Source organism: Pinus tabuliformis, chromosome 1_2 (assembly GCF_031772625.1).
Source record: "Pinus tabuliformis cultivar Carrire ecotype Pingquan chromosome 1_2, CPIR1, whole genome shotgun sequence".
Taxonomy (NCBI): domain Eukaryota; kingdom Viridiplantae; phylum Streptophyta; class Pinopsida; order Pinales; family Pinaceae; genus Pinus; species Pinus tabuliformis.
This window is the reverse complement of record NC_142298.1, coordinates 748,516,143-748,539,528: the sequence shown is the minus strand read 5'-3', so window position 1 is coordinate 748,539,528 and position 23,386 is coordinate 748,516,143. Positions and strand designations below refer to the sequence as shown.

The following is a 23,386-nucleotide window of genomic DNA, read 5'->3' as shown; positions in this document are numbered from 1 at the left end:
CAGGCACCGATCTAAACTCAGGGCGAACAGGTATCTTTCTGATAAGAAAAGAGTTTCGGGGCCAGATTCCCTTTCTGAAGATGTAAGTAATTCTGAAAATCTTTTCTCTTTTCAATCTACGGATCTTCGATGCTCCCAGCTCAACTCTCAATTTCAATCTGAGTCTCCAAAACTTGCGGATTTTCAATGTCCACCTATCCCTGAGCCGAATGTCGAGAGCCCTGTGCCTCCTCCGCAGGAAAAGAATAAAGCTGATTTTGTGGTGGGGTCTCACCCTATCATGATCACTTCCTCCTCGCCTTCTCCAAATAGGCCAGCCCCTGCCTCGCAAAAGGGTAAGGAACCTTTGACGACCCCTACCCCTTTCAACTCTCCATCTCAGTCCCCTGTTAACAGTCTCGATAGTGACATCGACCTCCTCCTCCAGCGGAACCCATCGATTCTCGAACCACTGACTATTCATAAGCCTTCCTTCCCATCCATTAGTCCCAACTCCGCCAAAAATATCACTGTCAGGAAAAAGCAAAAAGGAGGAAGCCGTCACTTTCGCGGCAGGACGATCGCTTCTGACCTGGGGGTTACAAATTTGTCTCTTGTGGAAGTCCCAATCATGGAACCTACTGCTTCGCAGCCTCTTAGAGCATGTCAGGCTGGTCAAGCCTCTAAATGACCTTCTTAGTATCTTTTAATATTAGGGGATTGGGTGCCGCCCCAAAATTCCTGGCGCTAAAAGAGACTCTTGTTTCTGCTCATCCTTTCATCATTTTTATACAGGAAACAATGCATTCAAGTTCAGTCTCTCTGGCTTTCTTCAGAAGAATGTTCCCCACTTGGTATATGGTTGCCACAGAAGCGGAAGGTATGTCCGGTGGTCTGGCAGTTTTGTGGAACCCGGTCTCGGTCAGAGCAAAGGCTTTCAAATGCTGTGCTGGGATTCTCCTCTCGGCTTCTATCAGAGGAAGGCCTCAGATCATCAACATCTTGAATATATATGCGCCCTATAGGGACAGATCTCCATTCTGGGACAAGCTGTTTGATTCTAAAATCCTTGATATAAAATCCTTATTAATTGCGGGTGACCTTAACCTGACCCTCAATTCTACGGAATGCTGGGGCTGTTGCAGAAAACAGGACCGCATGGCTGACAAAATGCGTCGGGAGCTTCTAAATAGAAATTTAGTAGATATTATTCCAGAAAAATTGATCCCAACATGGGAAAATGGCAGGACGGGCTCAGCTTACATTGCTAAAAGAATAGATCGCTTTATCATAAATGCTAGCCTAATTGAAAGCTGGGGAATGCCTGTCGCCAGAACGGGCTTGGAGCCATCCTCGGATCACAGGCCCATCTTCCTGGAATGGGTGAATATGAATTGCAAGCTCGGCTACCCTTTCAAATTTAATAGCTCCCATCTTGAGGATAGATCTTTCAACGATCTCATGGCTAACACCTGGCGGGACATTCACCAATCTGAAGTAGCTTTCTTATATACATTCCGGGAAAAAATCCAAGTGCTGAGAAAAGCAGCAAAGGACTGGCAGATTAAGAAGAGGAAGACGGAGAAACGGGAGCTTTTCGACATCAAAAAAGAATTATGGTTCCTCTCTGAGTCGGTCCATTATAATGGTTTATCTTTTGATCAGAAAATCTGCATCAGAACCCTTCAAAAAAAGAAACAAGAGCTGCTACAGAAGGAGGAAGCATTATGGAGGCTAAAAAGCAGAGCGACATGGCTCAGGGAGGGTGATAGAAATACAAAGTTTTTTCAAAATTTCGCAAATGCTCGTCGGGCAAAGAATTCTATTTGGAAGATTGAGGATGGCGTGGGGGGTTATTTTCACACTCAACAGGATATCGCGGCAGAAGCCACAAGATTTTTCCAAAATCATTATAAAAGGCAGGATAGCGATGCATAAGACTCTTTATGGGCTGTGGAACAGATGCCGGTGATGTTCGATGAGGGCGCAAATGATCAATTCTTTAAGCCAATTACGGAAGAAGAACTCCTCGCCACCATGAAAATGTTCAAAAGGGACAAAAGCCCGGGCCCCGATGGTTGGCCGATCGAGTTCTTCTGTCATTTCTATGATCTGTTCAAAGAGGATCTGCTGAGCATGGTGGATGCCTCCCGCATGTCTGGGAACATTAACAATGCGCTATCCACCACCTTTATAGCTCTTATTCCAAAGAAGGACAAATCGGAATCTTTCTCTGATTTTAGGCCGATAGCCCTATGCAATACCCTATATAAAATTATATCAAAGATTATTGCGGAAAGGCTGAAGGTTGTTTTAAACTCCTTCATATCAAAGGAACAACATGCCTTTTTAAAAGACAGACTCATTATGGACGTTGTTGCTATGACGCAGGAATGCCTCTTTTCAATCTCTACAAACAATATTGATGCTGCAGTCCTGAAGATTGACCTTTATAAAGCCTACGATTGCGTAGACTGGGGCTTCCTTAGAATCCTTCTTGCAAAAATTGGATTAAGAGCTCAGGGTATTAAATGGATTATGGCGTGTGTTGAAAACGTCAATTTCTCAGTTCTCATAAATGGCATCCCATCTTCTTTCTTTCCAGCAGAAAGGGGCCTCCGCCAGGGATGCCCTCTTTCTCCTCTTCTTTTTATTCTCGTGATGAACTCTCTCAGCTCTCAGATTAATCTGGCCGTTCAGGAAGGGAGGTGCAGGCCGATCAAGATCTGCAAGGACATTTCTCTCTCTCATAACCTTTTTGTAGATGATATTCTCCTTTTCGCGATGTTATGTAAATCATCATGGATCTGCCTTTATGAGATATTCCAAAAATTTCAATCTGCATCGGGCCTCTCTATCAACAAAGGCAAGTCCACGATGTATCATAATGATTCAAATCCGGACTTAGCACAATGGATTGCTGCTCTTTTTGGCATAAAACTCGCTCTGATAAAGGATGGGTTTAAATACCTTGGATTCCACCTAAAAGCAAAAGGTTATCGTGCACGGGATTGGCAGTGGTTGATTGAGTGTTTTTATAACAAAATCTCATGCTGGGAGATGCGTTTTTTATCCCTGGCAGGCAGATATATTTTGGTCCAGTCCGTTCTTTCACAATTGGCGGTTTATTGGAGTCATCTCTTCCTTATTCCTGCTTCCATTTCAAGTAAAATGGCTTCTCTGGCAGCCACCTTTTTATGGAGCGGTAGATCACAACAGTCCAAGATCCATCTGGTAAAGTGGGATTCCATTTCAAGGCCGAAGAAGTTGGGCGGATGGGGCCTTCTGCACATGCCTACTTTCGGCAAAGCACTTCTATGCAAATCCCTTCTCAGAGGCATTTATGGGAAATGTCAATGGAGCACTATCATTAATCAACGATACCTCAAAGGAAAAAGCATGGTTTTTTGGTTCAGAAGACGCTCTCTAGGTATCAGAAGAGGCTCCCCCATTTGGCAAAGTTTCAGAAAGATACAGTCTCTTTTCTTCATGAATTTGAGATGGAATTTTGGCTCGGGATCTAGCATTTTTATCGGCATTGATTCAACGGTGCTCAATCTGGAATCGTTGATCCCCTCTGCTCTGATATCTTTCTTTCTCTCGAGGGGCTATTTCACATGGGATAAATTAATAAAATCGTGGTTATCTCAGTCCCCCGTATGGAAGGATGCAGCGGATTTATCTATGCCCCTCTCTCTTCGTCCTTTATGGACAGCGGCTATAAACAGGTTCACTTCAAAAGGCTTCACTCAATCGGGATCCAAGGATGAACTTATCTGGTCTCTTCAGAAATCATCTCAGCCATCGGCGTCAGAGATATTTATGCAGCAGTCCTATCTGGCCAGTCGCCCTCCTCCCCTATCTTTCCACTCAAATTTTGGAAAGCTTCCTGTCCGCTCAAGATGATTCTCTTCTCATGGCTTATCTTCTCGGACAGGAACCTCACCTGGGACGTTCTTCAAAGAAAGGGGTGGCAGGGTCCGGGTAGATGTCAAATGTGCCTTTCGGAAGCTGAATCCAACTCGCACATGTTCTTCAACTGTGCCTCATCATCAACAATCTGGTATGAATTATCTTTGATTTATGGCTTTCCTCATCAAGTTTTTTCATCTGTACAGGATGCTTTCAATTGGTGGAGCGCGAAGAATCCTTCCTGGCGTTCACTGTTTATCCTCACCTGTTGGTTCCTATGGAAATGGCGAAATGCCTGCATTTTTCAGAACTCCAGGATGCCCCTCGATTCCATCCTGATCTCAATCACGGGCCATCTGCCCCCCTCAGATTAACACATGGCCTGCTCTGCTTCTATTATTCATCTTTTTGGACCTGCTTCACTCAATGTGGGTGTTTTTACAGATTTTGGCTCGCTGTTCAGTTCCTATGGTTCAATAGTTTTCAATGGCGGTCTCGTTCCATCCCCATGAAGCGTTATATGTGGAGGTTTTATGTTTCTCTCTCTTTATTATCTTTTTTGGGAAAGGTCTGCTTCTTTCATGAAGCGCCACTGTTATTATGATGATGGATCCTCATGCTTGTATGTTCACTCATTTTGGCTAGAGGTGGCTTGCTCCCGCTTTTTTGCTGGCTTTCTCATGATAGTATCGATAGGTTTATATGCTGTCTCAACAGCCACTCAATCTGACTATCTGAACAGCTGTTTGTTTCAGCTGTTTCTCACAGATTTTGATCATGTATACAGAACTTTATATTTCCTTAATATAATCTATTATGGTTTTTCTCTCTGAAAAAAAAAAAAAAAAACATTAAAATTTAATTTAAAATCGCAATATCACCAAATATCAAATTTACACGAGACTATTTCAATTTATTAATTGATTATATATATAATATTAGAATTTAATTTAAAATCACAATATCACCCAATATCAAACTTCTAAAAATTTCAAATAAAACAATTTATTAATTGATATATATATATAATATTAAAATTAAATTTAAAATCATAATATCACCGAATATCAAATTTACACGAGACTATTTTCCTTTTAGTAAAAATTTCCTTTACATACAAATATACTACTTAATTTACAAAAATATCCCTACTCTATTTTCTTCAAATTTAAACCAAATATTTTAGGAAAAGCACACACAAAATATTAATTGCTAAATATACTTAAAGTATATCCAAATTAAAAGAAACCATCTCAAAGTTGACATTATAAAAGCCCGAGCCTTTTCAAAGGTATAGTTTCCCATTTTATAAGTCTTAAAAGTCATAACTAAAATAAGTCTAGAGTTATAATCTCATATTTATTTATATTAGGTCATTCCATTATTGGGTGGGGAAACAAACTCAAACGCGTTGAAACCAAAGAGACATTTTCTAAACTTGAGAAAATTCTATTCTCACATAAATTAAGCGTCTCACCCTTTTTTTTAACATGTGATGAGAATTTAATTCGACATTTGTTGAGCATCCTATGGCATGATTTTTAGAAAATTTAATCCCACATTGATTGGTTTCGGAAGTTATTTTATATAAATGTGTCAGAATTTGAATGTAAAAAAATAAAATTAGTAGACACATTCTTTGTATATTTTATATAAATGTGGTAGAATTTGAATGTAAAACAAACTATTAAAGAAATTAAATACATTTTTTTGTATAAGGGTATCAATTATGATTTTTTTTTACTTAAAAGAATTGATATTTTTAGGTGTTTTAATTTTGCAAATTAAACAACTTAAACTTATTTTAAAAAATATTTAGTAGACTAAACAACTTAACTTATGATTTTAAAAATCTCAACATGATTTTGAAAAAAAATACCAAAAGGCCATTTCATCTATTAGTTAGAATACACTTTAAACTTGTGAGAATTTAATGCTAATCATGAGAATCTAGTATTATTAGGTGAATAGTAGGATTTACTTCCATTGAATATTCTAGAATATTCATAGTAGTATACACAAATTAATGGTTGATATTTATCTCCAAAGTAGTTGTCATTTTTACTCTTTTAATTAAATTGATTAATTAAAAAAATCATATGAACAAGTGTCATATAAAGCGAGTTATGGTTTTTTGAGCATGTGGTACTAATAAGCCATTGTATTGGCCCATAGTATTTTAACAAAGTGTATTTATAGATTAAGGCTCTCCATAATAAAGTGGGGTAAATGTCCACACACACACACATATATTCTTTTTTATAATTAATAATAATTATTATAATTTAAAATAGAATTATAATTTAATTAGTTTTGTGATTATTTTAATTTAATTAATATTAAATGCATAATGAAATAAATGTTTAATGTTTATTATGCAGTGATGCTTATCTATGTTTTCCAGCAATTTAATTTATATATGATTAACATTTTTAATATGCCTTATTCTCTTCAATTCGAGAATCAATATTGTTTATAAGCTTTTACAAAGAATGCCATTACTTGCACAGTGCACCTAAGATTCGATATACTTTGATAGAAGGCATACTTTTGTATAATTTTTTGGTTTTTCAAAATTGTTTTCAACTATCAGATTTACATAGTCTTACCGGATTAAACCAAAAAATTTGTGAAAACCTACCTCCACACACAATAATTAGACCCCGACCAACCTCAGAACTGAACTAGGGAATTCCATCCATATTTTCACATTTCACAACTAATATACCGTCCATACATTCCATTCTTGCATTTGTGTCAGTAATATACTTGCTGTGAAAATACTCCCACGTGAAGAACACTTACAATTGCTTACGTTATCCCTATCTGATATAATGGTTCGTCATCCGTGAGATCCCAAAATGGACCCACAATCATTCAAAGAAGAGTTTGGTAATGTCCTCTATTGTGATACTCTTCTTGTGGGCCACCAATATAGCCATCTTAGAAATTTTTTCCATGACCACATATATACAATCATTCCCATGCTTGGTAGAAGGGAGTCCATATAGATAATCCATGGAGATGGATTCCCTGGGCTAGGTGGGAGTACGAAGAGGAGTGTACAGGCCTTTCTTCTTGATGGTTGGCTTGGCGATGGCACATGAAGTGCATGATCTGATATATTTTACAACAACCTGTTAGAGTCTTGGCTAATAAAAATACTTTTGTAGCTTCTATATCTCTTGTTGCTTACTTGAATGGCAGAGTTCAAATCCTGTGTCCTTCAAATATTCCCTTAGGATAGGTCCCAACTCTCATCAGCCTCAAGCAACTCCTAGGTTGTTCTAGGTCGAAAAAGTGAAGGTTGCACCCTCTGTGGAAATTTTGCACCCAAATCTAGAGGACTTCCTTCAACTCTATGCTGAGGCAGGACTCATCTACCGCTCCAATGGACTAAGGCCTCATTCAAGGGATATTTTCAAGTGGATTCTTTTATCATGGACCAAGAAGTGGTAGGTCATCTTCTGCTCAAAGGGTTTTTTTATATTTCTTTTCACTAAATGAGAAGATTACTAGAAGGCCCTAACTGGTGGGCAACCTTGGTTCAGGGGTAGAGTTGGTTTGTTTATAACCCTATCATTTCTATATTTCAACCCTTCTACAACAATTATTAATAAGATTCCAATCTGGGTCAACTTTTGAATCTGCCCGCCCACCTATGACACTATTTAGTTTTTCAACATATTGGAAACTATTTGGGTCATTTTCTTGCCACATATCCTTCTTGAGGACAACTTGGCTTGTACATATACGACATAATATGTGTGGAACTTGATATCATAAAAGGAATTCCAGATAAAATAAATTTAAAAATTGGAAATTATCATTGGAAAAACTGATCATTTACATAATTCTTTCCCTCAATCCAATCCCATCAAGAATCATCATATTAGAATTTCCAAATCTAGATGTTGGAAACCTTGTGTCTTGCTCCCTATGGAGGGTGAGACTTATTCTATCTATAACCAACAAGATGAGGGTTCTAATGATGTTATGATTTCAAGGGATCGGGGTCAGATTGTCATTATTCATGAGAATCGTGAGTACTCAACAAGGAACCCAGTAACCCCTGCAAACAAACAATAGCTAAACAAAGATGTCTCTTTGGGTATTTCGAAGTGTGGTCATGAATCAACATCTTTTGATACTGATAAGGAGTCTCCTTCAATTTTCAACAATAATCTACAAATTTCTTTGGCCGACCCACCTCCTCTTGGTTGAGAAAGAGAGGAAATAAAAGTCGTTTAGAAGACTGTCCCCAAGTGGGGTGATTTTTTATGGTCTACCAAATCAATGATAGTTTCAATGAGGTATAACAAGTCCTCATATAGTTAGCTACTATAGCATTATAATCCTATTTTTTTAATAATAGAAAGTATTAATTTACAAAAAAAAAAGTAATAATGAATACAATTTTGACTATAAATATAATTTGACTAATAAAATTAACTAGGAATAAAATTTTAACTATTAAAGTAATTTTATTTTAATTTTATTTAGGAAAGAAATCAACCTCCCTCTAAGAATGGGGTTGTTGGTACCAGGCCAATACAACAATATCTATAGGACAATATCTATAGACACAGAGCTATTACAACAATGTTCATAATGTCATTAGCAGGGATTCAGCCTAGGTGGGGAATATAATAACCATTGCATCCAACCACCTCAGATAACCCCAATTGACAATTTTATTTTAATTATAAATACAATTTTCATAATAAAAATAACTATCAATATAATTTTAATTATAAAAATAATTTATTTAAGGTATTTTTAAAAATATATATTTAATGTGTTAAATAAAAATAAAAGATATAAGCCCATGGAAATAGCTTAATTGGTGATTGTTTTTTTCTATGTGTGATTCACGAGCATCAAAGATCAGTGGTTGCTACGTCCTCGAAAACTATCCACTATCCAAGTAGATCCACCTAAATGGATCATATCCTGTCAACTCATTAGTAGATCCTAACCCCAAGAGGGTCAAGGAGAATTAACCCCATGACCTACCATTAGCAAGGTGCTTTAACAATGGGAACTCAACCAATCGAGCTAATATGTAGGGCTAGTTTAATTGGTGATTCTTATGTTAAGAAGTATTATATAAATTGTCAAATTAAAGATTCAAATCACTAATAGATTAGGTCCCAAGAAAAGACATAAAAAACGTTATAAAAAATTAATATTTTAAAATATTTAATAAAAATAAAATCATTGAAAATTTGTTTGGAAAAAGAATTAATAAATGTTTTGAATATATATATATATATATATATATATATATATATATATATATATATATATATATATATATATTATTTCACAATTTAAGATAGAATAAAATCCCATAAGCAAGCAAGCATTTCCTAGACTTTAACATTTCTTTTTATATATTTATAATTATTCCACACTTCTCTTCAATCTAATGCATGATGTTTTTACTTTATTTTTTTTTCAAAGAAAAAATCATAATTTTTTTCAACCTATAAAAAAGGAATGAACTTATAGTATGTGGATGCCATTAGCTATTTGATCATGTCAAAATTTCAGCTCATGCACAATAAAAGAAAAAAACTATAAAAAAAAGTACATAAATCTGTCGAGGACTAAGTGTCATAAGAATCACTTAACTTCCCCTTTTTTTCCAAATCCCATGGCTAGGATCAACTGCTACTATTTCCAATTAATTTCCACCTTCCTGCACAGGGACATTTTTGTCTGAATTTGAACTCTGAGATACATGGGTTCTTTTTATACCCCCTGCCCCCTTTTCAATGAGTGTATCCTCTTTTTGTTTCTCCGGTGCTTTGACTATTGCTAATTATGTACCCTTATGGAAATGGGTCATGATTCTTGACTAGTGCCAAGCTCAGTTTCCATGTTCTGTTTGAGCATCCATATTTGGAGTGTTTTCCATGGGATCTTCTTCATTCTTAGAATTTTTAGGTACCTACCATCCCTTTGGATCATGGCCCCACGTCTTTTCTTTTTGGGGATCTCTTTTTCTTGTGGGCATGTGTTTTTCAAGTGTCTTCTTTGGAAGAAAATTGAACATCTAAATGTCGTATTCTTATAATTTAGAACCTGTGACCACTTAAAGTTTCCATGTTTTAGATGGATATGATTAGGTAGACCTTTACTAAGGTCTATCTCCACACAAATTCTAGCAAATGTAAAGAGGCCTTTGTTTTTTCTGTCAATGTCCATTTTTAAAATTTTCTAAGGGTATTCCCAATATCTTCCAGCACTTGCTGGTTCCAAAAAGAGAGAGTTGTTTAGGTATATGGTGGGTTAGGCCCAAAAAGGCCCCTTTAATGTCCCAAAGCCAAACTAGAACCACTACAACTGAGCCTTTTAATTAGCAATAACCACAGGTATATATATATATATATATATATATATATATATATATATATATATATATATATATATACCTGTGGTTATTGCTAATTAAAAGGCTCAGTTGTAGTTAAAAGGAGGAGGGGCTTACTAATTTATAAAAACCACTGGGCTTAAACCTTTATCAACAAACATTAACTCATGTGACCTTACTATATAAGCCCTCAACCTTTAAGATTTTCCTCCTGTTTTATGCAATATGACTGAATCACAAGACCTTGTTCCCTGCTTTCTTAAGCAGACAATTTCTTAATTTATTGGGACACGCCACTCTGACCTTACATCACCCCTTCACTATCCAAGAGGGCACAATAGATTTTCCTTTCAGGAGATAGATTCCAGGGAAAAAAAATAATTTCCATTAACAAATGACCCTGACCTTTGTGAATGGTTGTCCTTAACTCTTTTAAAAATCATGCGCATCCTTTTCTTTCATGAGGAATCAACACTCCCTCATGGTTCCTTGTTAGTTTCACGTTCAATAGGTTGCTCAACTTCAACCCGATGCTCTCCACCTTGACTGGTTTCCACATCAACTTGGGTCCTCATCACCCCAACAGTTACCTTATGTATTCCTCTTTCGATCACTCGGGGAGAAGAGATTATGGTACACATCACCCTGATGCGTTCCTTATTGGCTCACTACTACATTAACCTAGTCCTCATCACCCTAACACATTCTTTTGTGTGCTCCTCTTTCGATCGAACAGGGAAATAAATCTTGGGACATGCCACCCTAGTTCTATCTCTTCATGGTTCTTTTGACGAGACTCTAGTTTTGTTACCTCAGTGTCTATCAAGTGACAAACTCTCATTAAAACTAAAAACAAAAAAACTAAGTATTGTGTGGCATGCCTATGTACTCGATTCTTGTCTACAGTTAATTTTTGTTGCCTCTCATCTATCACTCCTACAGGCCTCCAACTTTCATAATAATAAAAGAATAGTCCAATTTTCCATGTCTCTGGTTACGAGGATTAAAACAAAGCATAGGTTGTGATCCAAGTCCCTTAAAACACACACACACACACACACACATAATTAAGGGTTGAAAATAGAGATTGTAAAAGGAATGGTTTACGAGATTTATTCAGAAATCCGCTCTCACCACACTCTAATTGTTTATATTAAATAAATCATTAAATAAATACATCACTAAAGGTCGCTCCATATCCAAGAGAATAGGATCGGATGGACCATTATTGGCATAATAGAACAAATTACAACAATTAGATAAATTTAATAGATTACATGGCAATCAAAACAAACTCCTATCATAACAATCCCACTCATTAAGGAACCAACTCCTTTAATAAAATATTTTGACCTCTCAGTCAATGGATTTTATGAATTCTATTATATCATACTCCCAAGGAACAAAGAATTCATGGGCTCCTGCCCATGAAGTCTTCAATAGTTCTACCACTTTTCTATAATAAAATGGTAGTCATATGAGTTTCATTAGCTACTAGATGGTCCTTCCACTTAACCAAATACTCATAGTATTGCTTTCTGTAATTCCCTACTTAATCTTATCATGCAAATTTTACTAGTGTTTAAATTACTTTAAAATATTGACTTATAATTATCAAGAAATATTGGTACATACCTACATTGGTGAAACTATAAATTTATTACTGATATAAATTTTGTTATTATTCAATTCCCAACTTATCTCCTCAAATTTAAATTTTGATAGAATATCATCTCCTTCCATTTATTCCAATTTAAATATTCATATCTCATCCCCAAAATATCCTTTCAAATTTACTTGGGAGAAGACATGGTCCTCTCCAATTAATTACCAAATTATATATTCATATCTCATCCCCAAAATTTCCTTTCAAATTTACTTGGGAGAAGACATGATCCTCTCCAATTAATTACCAAATTATATATTCATATCTCATCCCCAAAATATCCTCTCAAATTTACTTGGGAGAAGACATGGTCCTCTCCAATTAATTACCAAATTATATATACATATCTCATCCCCAAAATGTCCTCTCAAATTTACTTGGGAGAAGATAAGTCAAATGTAAGGATGAGGGGGTAGTTATGACAATAATTAGAGGTGGTTGAGGTGGAGAAGAGAAGGGGGCATAAAAGGGGAAGGATGAGGGGATCCTTGGTCTTGCTTTTGGTTTTGGTTTGGTTGTGGTTTTGGAGAATTTGTTTTGAGAGTAAGGCGGGGAAGAGAGAAGGGAGAGAATGAGAGTATTGTTTAGACACACTACATTTGGTTGGACTTGGGCTTGGAGGGCTAGGGAACCTGTGGAGGTTTCCTGGGCCAGGAAATACTTCCTAGTTGGCTAGGAGGTAAATATAGTCGGTAGTCAAGATGAGCATCCCAAGATGTTGGGTCCCTATAATACTAGTGATTAGCCCATTAATATTGTAGTTATACCCCTTATTAATATTTTTGTGCCCCTATTGCCCCCATATTGTTATTATTGTGCCCCATAGAATCCTTCTATTGTTATTTTTGTGGCTTTATATTATTATTGTTAGGTCGGCTGGATTATATTGTGACTCCTTAGACTCCTATATATAGAAAGGAGGTTTTTTCATTTGAATTATCCAAGAATTGTTCATTTATGTAATGTAAAGGAGGTTGCCCCCTCGAAGAGGCTGAATTCTAAGGCGTTTATCTACCTTTTCTTGAGCTGGTTTCATAACATTTGGTATCAGAGCTTTGGATTCTAGGGTTTCGCTGCTCCAAACAGGTCATCGTGGAATTTTCGCTATAACTTTTTTTCTGCGACGTTTCATAAGTTGAAAAAAAAACCCATTTGAGAAGAAATCGCGTTGAACCTCCGGTCCAAATTTTAGATCTTTTCACGCTATATTTACGGAGATATGATTTGAGGAAGTTGGTATTTTTGCAGATTCCTGAATTACATTCCAAACAGGTGACCTGGGGAAAATCGTCATAACTTTCTCTCTGGGGATTGGATTGAAATTTCGTAAGAAGGTATAGAAAGAGGACGGAATTTAGTTTCTTGTATGCATTTTTTAGATCCAAAGGTCAAAACAGTGACTCATGGCACGTCGTACAAGTTCGCTCTATTGAACTAGTCTATAATCAAGTCACTGTGGGAGATTTCACATAACTCTTCCTTGGAGAATCGAATTTGGGTCAGACTTGTGGCATTGGAAAGAGGACACAAAGGGCTACTGCAGGTCACAAATTCAGAACTAGATGATTGGAAAGTACAGAGATACATCAGAGGCAATATCGAGCTCCTACAAAGTGAAAAAAGGTGTGTAGATTTTCTTAAATTTTTGCTTAAGCTTGGTTTGAAAATTTATTTTGAAGGAATTCAAAGGGCATAATAGAGCATTATTATCGATAACTGATGTCCCGAGGAAATAAAATGCAAACACCTAGTAAGGAACCTGAAAGCTCTAGCATGACTCATGAAGAAGAAGAAGAAATGCTATATGATATATCAAAATTACAAGAACAAGTGCAACAAGTGTCACTTGCACAAAAAGCAACAGAATCTAAGATGGATGGTTTAAGGAAAGATGTAGAAGCTAAGATGGATGGTTTAAAGAAAGGTGTAGAAGCTAAGATGGATTGTTTAAAGAAAGGCATAGAAGCTAAAATTAATGGCATGGATGATAAGATGGAAGAATTGAAGATAAATATGAATAAGTTGCTACAAGAAATGGTCAATAAGGGTGAAAAGGTACTAAAGGAAACTCATGATGAGAACAAAAGAAATGTTAATCATGATTCCATAGACTCTAATGTTGGATCGAAGACTCACCATATTCCAAAAATCGATATGAGGAAGTTTGATGGCAAGGATCCCACCACATGGATATTACAGATGGAGCAATTCTTCGATCTCAATAATGTGCAAAACACACAAAAGGTACGTATGGCAACTTTATATTTGGAACCAAATTAGTTTGTATGGTATCAATGACTTTGCTCTTGTAAAAAATTTATCACTTGGGCAATTTTTACAGAAGAATTGATAGCACATTATGAGGATACAAAAAGCAACACTTTTTTTAGCCAATTGATAAGTCTCAAACAAAAAGGTTCAATAATGGAGCACATTGAGGAGTTCCAAAAATTGAACATAAGGGTAAAAGATATTCCAGAGGAGCATAGGATTGATGTGTTCATAGGGTCTTTAAAGGATAATATCCAACATGATGTTTGCCTTTGGGAACCTGATTCATTAGAGAAGGCATTTAGGTTAGCAAGAAAAATGGAAAGCAAAATTATGGCAACCAGGAAGCATACCACTCACAACTATAAAGACGGAAGTGTTGTTGTCCCTAGTCTTCCACAACCTATAAGGTTGACACCACAACAATTGGAAGAAAAAAGAGCAAAAGGGCTTTGTTACAGTTGTGATAGCAAATACACTAAAGGTCATAAGTGTGCTGAGAAGAAATTATTCTACATAGATTGTGAAGAGGAAGAAGAAAAGGAGCAAGAAAGGTCAAAAGAAGAGGATATACTCCAGGAACAAAGCCTAGATGAAGAACAAATAAATCTGACCATATCTTGTAATGCATTGGCGGGAATTACCACTCCTCAAACCATCAAGATAGAAGGACAAATCAAGAAGAAAAAGGTAATAGTGTTGATTGATTCAGGAAGCACCCACAATTTTATTCATTGTAAGGTAGCAAAAGAATTGAATTGCTTCCTATATCCAGCACCAGAGTGTCAAGTGATGATTGCAAATGGAGGAACAATAAATTGCTCTGGAAAGTGCCATAATATCAAGCTATCCATGGGAGAATATGTATTGACTAGCCCAATGCTTTCCATTCCAATGGGAGGTGTTGATGTTGTACTAGGAGTCCAATGGCTACAATCCTTGGGTACAATAGCTTTTAATTTTCAAGAACTTTTCATCAAATTTTCTACGGAAGGAAAGGAAGTTGAATTAAGGGGTATTGCAGGGAAACCAGGAAAGATAATCAGCTCTAATGGTATGACAAAGCTTCTAAAAAAGGAGCAAAGAGGTGTAATTGCACAATTATGTTCGCTAGATGTTTCCACATCGGAATCATCTATTTCTCCAGATCTCCAAAAGGTCCTGGACAATCATTCCAAGGTATTTGAGACTCCCAAAGGTCTCCCACCTATGCGTGATCATGATCATGCTATTCATCTGATTCCAGGAAGTGTTCCTCCAAACATCAGGCCGTACAGATATCCCTATGTCCAAAAGAGTGAAATTGAACGTATGGTTGCAGAAATGCTAGAGGCTGGTATAATTCAACCGAGTCAAAGTTCTTTCTCTGCTCCAGTAGTATTGGTGCACAAGAAGGATGGATCATGGCGCATGTGTCCAGATTATAGGGAGCTCAACAAGCTCACTATTAAAGATAAGTTCCCCATTCCTGTCATTGATGAATTACTGGATGAATTGCATGGATCAATTTACTTCACCAAGTTGGATCTTCGTTCAGGATATCATCAAATCAGAATGAAGACTGAAGACATTCCGAAAACAACATTTAGAACTCATGAGGGTCATTATGAATTTTTGGTCATGCCTTTTGGCCTTACCAATGCACCTTCAACATTTCAAGGTTTGATGAATTCAATTTTCAAACCATTCCTTAGAAAATTTGTGTTAGTATTTTTTGATGATATACTAATCTACAGAAAGTCTTGGAAGGATCATGTTGAACATGTTGACAGGGTGCTACAACTATTGGAGGAGAAACAATTATATGCAAAAAGATCCAAATGTTTCTTTGGAGTCCAGGAGGTGGAATATCTGGGTCATATTGTATCTCATGAAGGAGTTAAGGTAGACCCTAGCAAAATTAAAGCCATTAAGGAATGGAAAATCCCCACATCCATAAAGCATCTGCGAGGATTTCTCGGGTTGACAGGGTATTATCGCAAGTTTGTTAAGAATTATGGGAGAATAGCAGCACCTCTAACAACATTATTGAAGAAAGATGCATTTTCATGGACTCCGGAAGCAACAAAGGCCTTTGAACATCTTAAAGAGGCAATGTGCCAAGCACCAGTCTTAGCTACACCGGACTTCACAAAAACCTTTATTGTGGAATGTGATGCTTCAGGAAATGGAATTGGTGTTGTTCTAATGCAAGATGAAAGACCCATTGCTTTTGAAAGTCGTCCAATCAAGGGAAAGTTTTTAAGCAAAGCTATTTATGAGAAGGAAATGTTGGCAATACTCCATGCACTTAAGAAATGGCGACCCTACCTAATGGGAAGACACTTCAAGGTAAAAACGGATCATGATAGCCTTAAATACTTTTTAGAACAAAGATTATCCTCTGAAGAGCAACAAAAGTGGGTCACAAAGATGTTGGGTTATGACTTTGAAATCATCTACAAAAAAGGGAAGCAAAATGTGGTGGCAGATGCACTCTCAAGAAAGGATGAGGATGGGGAAGCATTGTTGTGCGCCATTTCTATTATCCAACCAGATTGGATAAACGAAGCAAGGGAGGAATGGAAGAATGACGAAGAAGTGTGGGCACTTATTCGAAAGTCACAACAAGATTCCAGTACGTCTGATACATTTAGCTGGCAAAATGATTCGTTATGGTACAAAGATTGCTTATACCTCTGTAAGAATTCCCAGCTAAAACAAAAGATTCTTATGGAATTGCACACTTCTCCCTTAGGAGGGCACTCAGGATTTTTAAAAACTTACCACAGGGTTAAGAAGGAATTTTTTTGGGATGGCCTTAAATCAGATATTCAAAAGTTTGTGGCGGAATGTTTGGTTTGCCAACAAAATAAAGTTGAAACAATTAAGACACCGGGTCTATTACAACCTTTATCCATTCCAAGCCAACGTTGGGAGGAGGTTTCAATGGATTTTATCACAGGTTTACCCAAGTCTGAGGGAAAGAGTGTCATCATGGTGGTAGTTGACAGACTTACCAAGTATGCACACTTTTGTGCATTATCACATCCATTTAAAGCCAATACAGTTTCTACTACATTTATGGAAACAATTCAAAAGCTACATGGAAACCCAAAGATTATTGTAAGTGACAGAGATCCCATTTTCACTGGAAATTTTTGGACAGAATTATTTTCTTGTCTTGGTACTCAGTTAGCTCATAGCTCATCTTATCATCCTCAATCTGATGGGCAAACTAAGATAGTAAACAAATGTTTGGAGGATATCTTCGTTGCTTTGTATCTAATAAACAGACACAATGGGTCAAATGGTTGCCTCTGGCTGAATGGTGGTATAACACTTCCTTCCATACAGCAACAAAAATGACCCCATTTATCGCACTTTATGGGTATCAACCACCATCCATCACATCATATTTAAGAGAAAATTCTAAGGTTCAGGCAGTGGAACATCACATCGAACATCAACAACAAGTCCTCCAACTCTTAAAGGATAACCTCGTGTTGGCACCGAATAGAATGAAACAACAGGCAGATCAACATCGCAGTGAAAGAAGTTTTGATGTAGGTGATTGGGTATTCCTACAGCTACAACCATATAAGCAAATGCCCCTCAAGCAAGCTAAGGAGGATAATAAATTATCACCAAAGTATTATGGTCCGTACAAGGTGTTGCAAAAGATTGGTACTATGGCATACAAATTGGAGCTTCCTGCAGCTTCTTGATTGCACCCAGTTTTCCATGTTTCATGTTTAAAGAAGGTTATAGGCGACAAGCTCCTAGTTCAAACAATATTGCCAAAACTTGACGAGGAAGGAAAAACTATATTGGAACCGGAAGCAGTCACAGAAACAAGAACTCGACAGCTACGAAATCGATCAATTTCAGAGTATCTTATCAAGTGGAAGAACTTATCCGCTGAAGATTCCACATGGGAGGATGAGAATTTTATGCAGAAGTATCCAGAACTACTCAAGCGTTGAGGACAACACTTTTTTGAAGGAGAGGGGCATGTTGGGTCCCTATAATACTAGTGATTACCCCATTACTATTGTAGTTATACCCCTTATTAATATTGTTGTGCCCCTATTGCCCCCATATTGTTAATACTGTGCCCCATAGAATCCCTCTATTGTTATTTTTGTGGCTTTATATTATTATTGTTAGGTCGGCTGGATTATATTGTGACTCCTTAGACTCCTATATATAGAAAGGAGGTTTTGTCATTTGAATCATCCAAGAATTGTTCATTTATGTAATGTAAAGGAGGTTGCCCCCTCGAAGAGGCTGAATTCTAAGGCGTTGATCTATCTTTTCTATCTTTTCTTGAGATGGTTTCACAACAAGTTCAGGAGCTCAGGGGCATCTCAACCAGGTTATCGGAACAAGTATTCCTCTATTTATAGATTACTCATGTAAGTGATTGAAATGAAATTCTCACTATTTAATTGTAGGAAATAAATTTTAATGGTAAATTATCATCGATTAAATGTTTAGTTAGAAATAAGTATTTCCCGTTTTACTGTATTTGAAATTAGAGAATTTAGTTTTGTTAGAGGACCCTAGGATGGATCCTTACATGTGGTATTAGATTGGGTTCAAAATCTGGACCCAAAACCCACTAGACAGAAATCTACGCTATTTTTTTTTTTATAAAAAGTATGTGGAACTGATTTCTCCACCTTAATCTCAATATATTAGGCTCAGTTTAGAATTCCCTGACTGATATGCACGATAGTCCTTTGAAGACTACTCTCTATTAATATAGAAAAGAAAATTTCAGCTAAAAAAAAAATACAAGCAAGAAATAGTTGTTATGAATTAAAATAGAAAAGGAGTTATTTAAGATGTGAACCTGTAATTAACATATCTAATAACCATCTTCACCATATTATTGTATACCTTCTACTGTGTCATACATAGTGAATCAGATGTCTCTCATCATTGTCAAGATATCTTTTCTTCCTCTACTTTCAGCAAAGCTTCATATATGGTATATATTACCTCGACTATCACATAGTCTCACATTTCCGTGTCTCAGATTTTGGAGCATGTCTACCAGAAACATGGGCTGTTGCATGGCAAGTGTTCCAACTTGAGCACAACTGATAAACTTGTCTACTCAATATTCCACAAATATGCAAACAAGAAAACCTTCAAGATGTTTACAACTTCTCTGTGCCATGGTAGATGCACATAGTCAAGTATTAAAGAGTGCGAGCAACCAAATAAATATATTTTCCATTCACTGAATAAGAAAATTCAGAATTTACACATCCAGAATGTGATTTCATGCATACAAGTTATTGTAGCATGATTAATCCATGAGAAAAAAAACAGAATAATAGAGCAGATTCTTTTGTGAGAGATGTTAAAATTATATTATGAAAGTAGTGCATTACTGTGTACCCATGTCCTTAACGCAAAAGAAAGGGAAATCCGAAAACAATGTGAATGATATTCTAATCACCATATAAAAGAAGGAATGACATATGAAGGATAGGCACCATCTGAGTGGGTAAGAGCTTCAACTGCTGCTTCATCTGGAACCATTCCAAATTGATTTATTCCAACCTCACTGTCGTGTATACCCTAGCCACAAAAACTGACTGCATACCTGAATTATTTGCACCCAGAATATCATGATGGAGAGAGTCTCCCACTGTAATACATTTTGCAGCATCAACCCCAACTATTTCTTTTGCAGCTTTATAAATGACCTGGTCTGGCTTCCCCATCCATCTTACTTGTCCACCCAATTGTTCATATTTCGTTCCTAAAGTCCCTCAAGAGATATTGCACCTTGCTCGGACCATGTCATATTGATGTGTCAATTCCCCGCTAGTGATTGCACCATCAAAAAGAGAAGGATCAAAACCTAGTTTCCTCATCTTCCCCAATGTTGTCAATGCACGTCTTGAAGAATTACTGATAATTACTATCTTTATGCCAGTTTGCGCTAACTGTTCCAAAGTTACAATAGCTCCTCTAAAAGGTCTTTGCCCATCATGGAGAACTCCAAATTGATCTAAAAACCATGCCTTATATTGACTAGTTTGTGCCAGGTCCCTTAGACCTCTCAAACTTTGACAAATTTGATTCTCATTTTTCACTATAGAGCATGTTGTTAACAGTCTTCTCTTATAGAGATCCTTTTTCTGGTGCTTTCCTGTATAACAAATCCAACTGTGTTTAGGCACTAAAGAAGCTAGTCCAATAGTAAATACCATGGTAGAGAAGATTGAGTCTTGTGTTGTAGTTGTACTTGAAGTCCAATGCAATCGTTATTTGTGTAAGAATCAGATCTCAACAAAGCCTTGCTCAATTTTGACAGAAATTAAAAAGCCATGTTTTCTTTGCCCATAACGCAATTCAAACGGATAGAAACAACATTCAATTTTAATTTTTTTATCCAAGCAAGCATGGTAATCCATTAAATCACCAATAGTCCCCACAAGAACACAACCCATTGTTCCAATGATGGAAGCGATTTGCATCCCTAACTACAATTTCTCACCCTACAATTCTGGATATGAACTTGATAGCAGTGTGGCAATCACCACACACATAGATTTTTGATAATCCGGAGGGGTGTCCCAAGAGGTGTATTGATAATCCCAAAAACAATAGCTAGCTTCTCACCATGCTGGTAAAGAGAATTCTCTTTCTGCACCTGCTCCACATCTTGCAGAACAAAATTTATGTCTGGCACATAGCCAACCCTCTTCATCTGCAAAATCAAGCCTTCCAATCTCTCATAGATCTCCTTTGTTTGCAGGTGCGATCTATCTCCTGCAACGAATGTATGAATTTTGTTCTTCACCTCAACCCAGCTACACCCTGGCTCCTTTTTAGGGCCCCTATCCTTCATCAATTTTCTAACCTTAGCTACATCATCCCACCTGCCAGCAGCAACATAGATGTTTGATAGTAATACATATGTTGAAGCCCTGTGAGGTTCAAGATCAAGAATGTGCTTTGTTGTATCTTGTCCTAGCTCCAAATTACCATGTTTTCTTCAAGAACTAAGCATAGTTCGCCATAGAAGAGGACCAAGTTCAAATGGTATTTTGTTAATAAAGTTATGAGCCTCATCCAGGTATCTAGCTCAACCAAGAAGGTCAACAACACAGGCATAGTTCTCCTCTCTTGCTCTTATGCCATATTTTTATCCATAGAATCGAAGTAACGCGACCCTTTGTCCACTAACTCTATTTGGTTGCAAGCATGTAGAACACCAACAAAAGTTACATCATTTGGCTTCATGCCCGCCTACTGCATTTCCTCAAAGAGTTGCAAGGCGTCATTGCCATGACCATGATGTGCGTATCCCACAACCATTGTAGTCCATGAGAACATATCTAGCTTGGGCATCTCGTTAAAAGCTTTGCATGCACCTTCTATACTCCCACATTTTGTATACACATCGATTAGTGTATTTCCCAGAACAACATCTGCCTCTATAAATCCAATTTTTTTGATATGAGCCTGCACCTGTCTGGCCTGTTCCAAAGTTGTTAAGTTTGCGCATGCACTAAGAACGCTGGCAAAGGTAAACTGGTCCGACTTTAGCCCTGTCAGTAGCATTTGGCAAAAGAGTGTCATGGTATTCTCGAACACAACGCTTTGAGAATATCATGCAATTATTGCATTCCATGAAATAATATTTCATTTAATCATGTTGTCATATATTCTGCTTGCATCTTCAATGATTTTGCATTTGGCGTAGGTATCTATAAATGCATTCCCTACGAAGACATTTGATTCAAATCCTGTTTTGACAATATAAGCATGAACTTGCTTACCCTGTCCCAAAGCTGACGCCCCCACACATGCGATCAAAACACTACCAAAAGTGAAATGGTTTGGTTTTGTACCCGTGTGTTGCATTTTACAAAACAGTTCCAGTGCCTCCTTACCATGGCCATGTAATTTAATGAAATTTGGTATTTTCATTTAAAAAAATAAATTATTCTCATTCTTTTAAACAACTAAGTTTTAGTTAAGCAATCATAACTAGAATTTTTTTATTTACAAACTTCCATTGTGTAATTTTCCTGTGCCTAAATCACAACATTTGTCTATAAATAAAATTCTCTCATTTATATATAAAACATTATATATAAAAAAATATAAACTATTTTTATTATAAAATGTATATTAATTTGGGAACAAGGGTTACGAATGGCATTTTCAGGCCGCTCCAGAAACTCACGCTTCCTGGGCTCGAAGGGCCTGCTTCCAGCCTCTGCAGATCGCGATGAAAGCCTGACGCCCGCGTCCAAATGGCAGACCAAAGAATCCAGGCAGCAACCGATAGATCCGCGGCACGAAGGAGAACTGTTTTGCCCGAAAGCGGTTGTGCTATTATGGGCCGAACAAAATGAAGCAGCCCAGGTTTCTTCCATCCGGATACCGGCTTCGGCTCTGTGGCTCGGTGAGATCAGGATGGCCAGAGCTAACGCATTCCTCAGCGCCGCCGACTCAGTGCATACCACCGAAGGGGCAGCGAACGCAAGGAGTACCTACCCGAAATCGAGGTTTAGATCAACAGAATCGATTACATCGCCATGGATCTGGCTTCCTTCTACGGCGGATCGGTCCTCGGCGGCAGATCCTTCATTCTCCAGGTCACGGACGAGCCCCCTTTACCTGCACCAGGGGTTCTCACACAGTCTGCCGTTTGCTTCCCATACAACAGGGCATGGCATGGACGCTGCAAACCATCATCGCCCAGATCCGCTAACAAAAACACAGAATCAACTCGATATTGAGCTATTAACCGTGCATAAGGGCAAGGAAGCAGCGATCTGGCCGGTAATGACCGCGGGTGCACCAGATCCATTATGGCTGCAACTGGAACCACTACGGATGCATCCGGAAAAAGAAAGAAAGCCCATTAACGCGGAAGGCAGACATACAAACCCCAGAACCACCATCGATCCGCCAGATCCGGAGAACAAACAGACAAATCGGGGCTTGGTTAAGGCAGATCCGTCAGATTGGAAACAAATATTCATCAGATCGGTAGAAGGCAAACACTACTGTGTACAATTCAAGGAAGGGATGGATGTTCTGGAATTAAAAAATCAGATCCAGATAAAACTGGGCACTCCAACAACACACCAAAATCTTATATTTTCAGGACTCTGCATGCAGGACCAACACACTCTCCAGCACTATGGAGTAGTTAAAGA

The 23,386-nt window shown here is 37.4% G+C and overlaps 1 protein-coding gene across 1 annotated transcript; it reads left to right on the top strand.

Annotated features, from left to right (window-relative positions):
• Positions 1-837: 837 nt before the first annotated feature.
• On the top strand, positions 838-1,917 carry LOC149207932 (uncharacterized). The gene has a single exon (XM_089398186.1). The coding sequence runs from the start codon at positions 838-840 to the stop codon at positions 1,915-1,917; it is 1,080 nt and encodes a 359-aa protein (XP_089254312.1).
• The last annotated feature ends 21,469 nt before the right edge of the window (positions 1,918-23,386 follow it).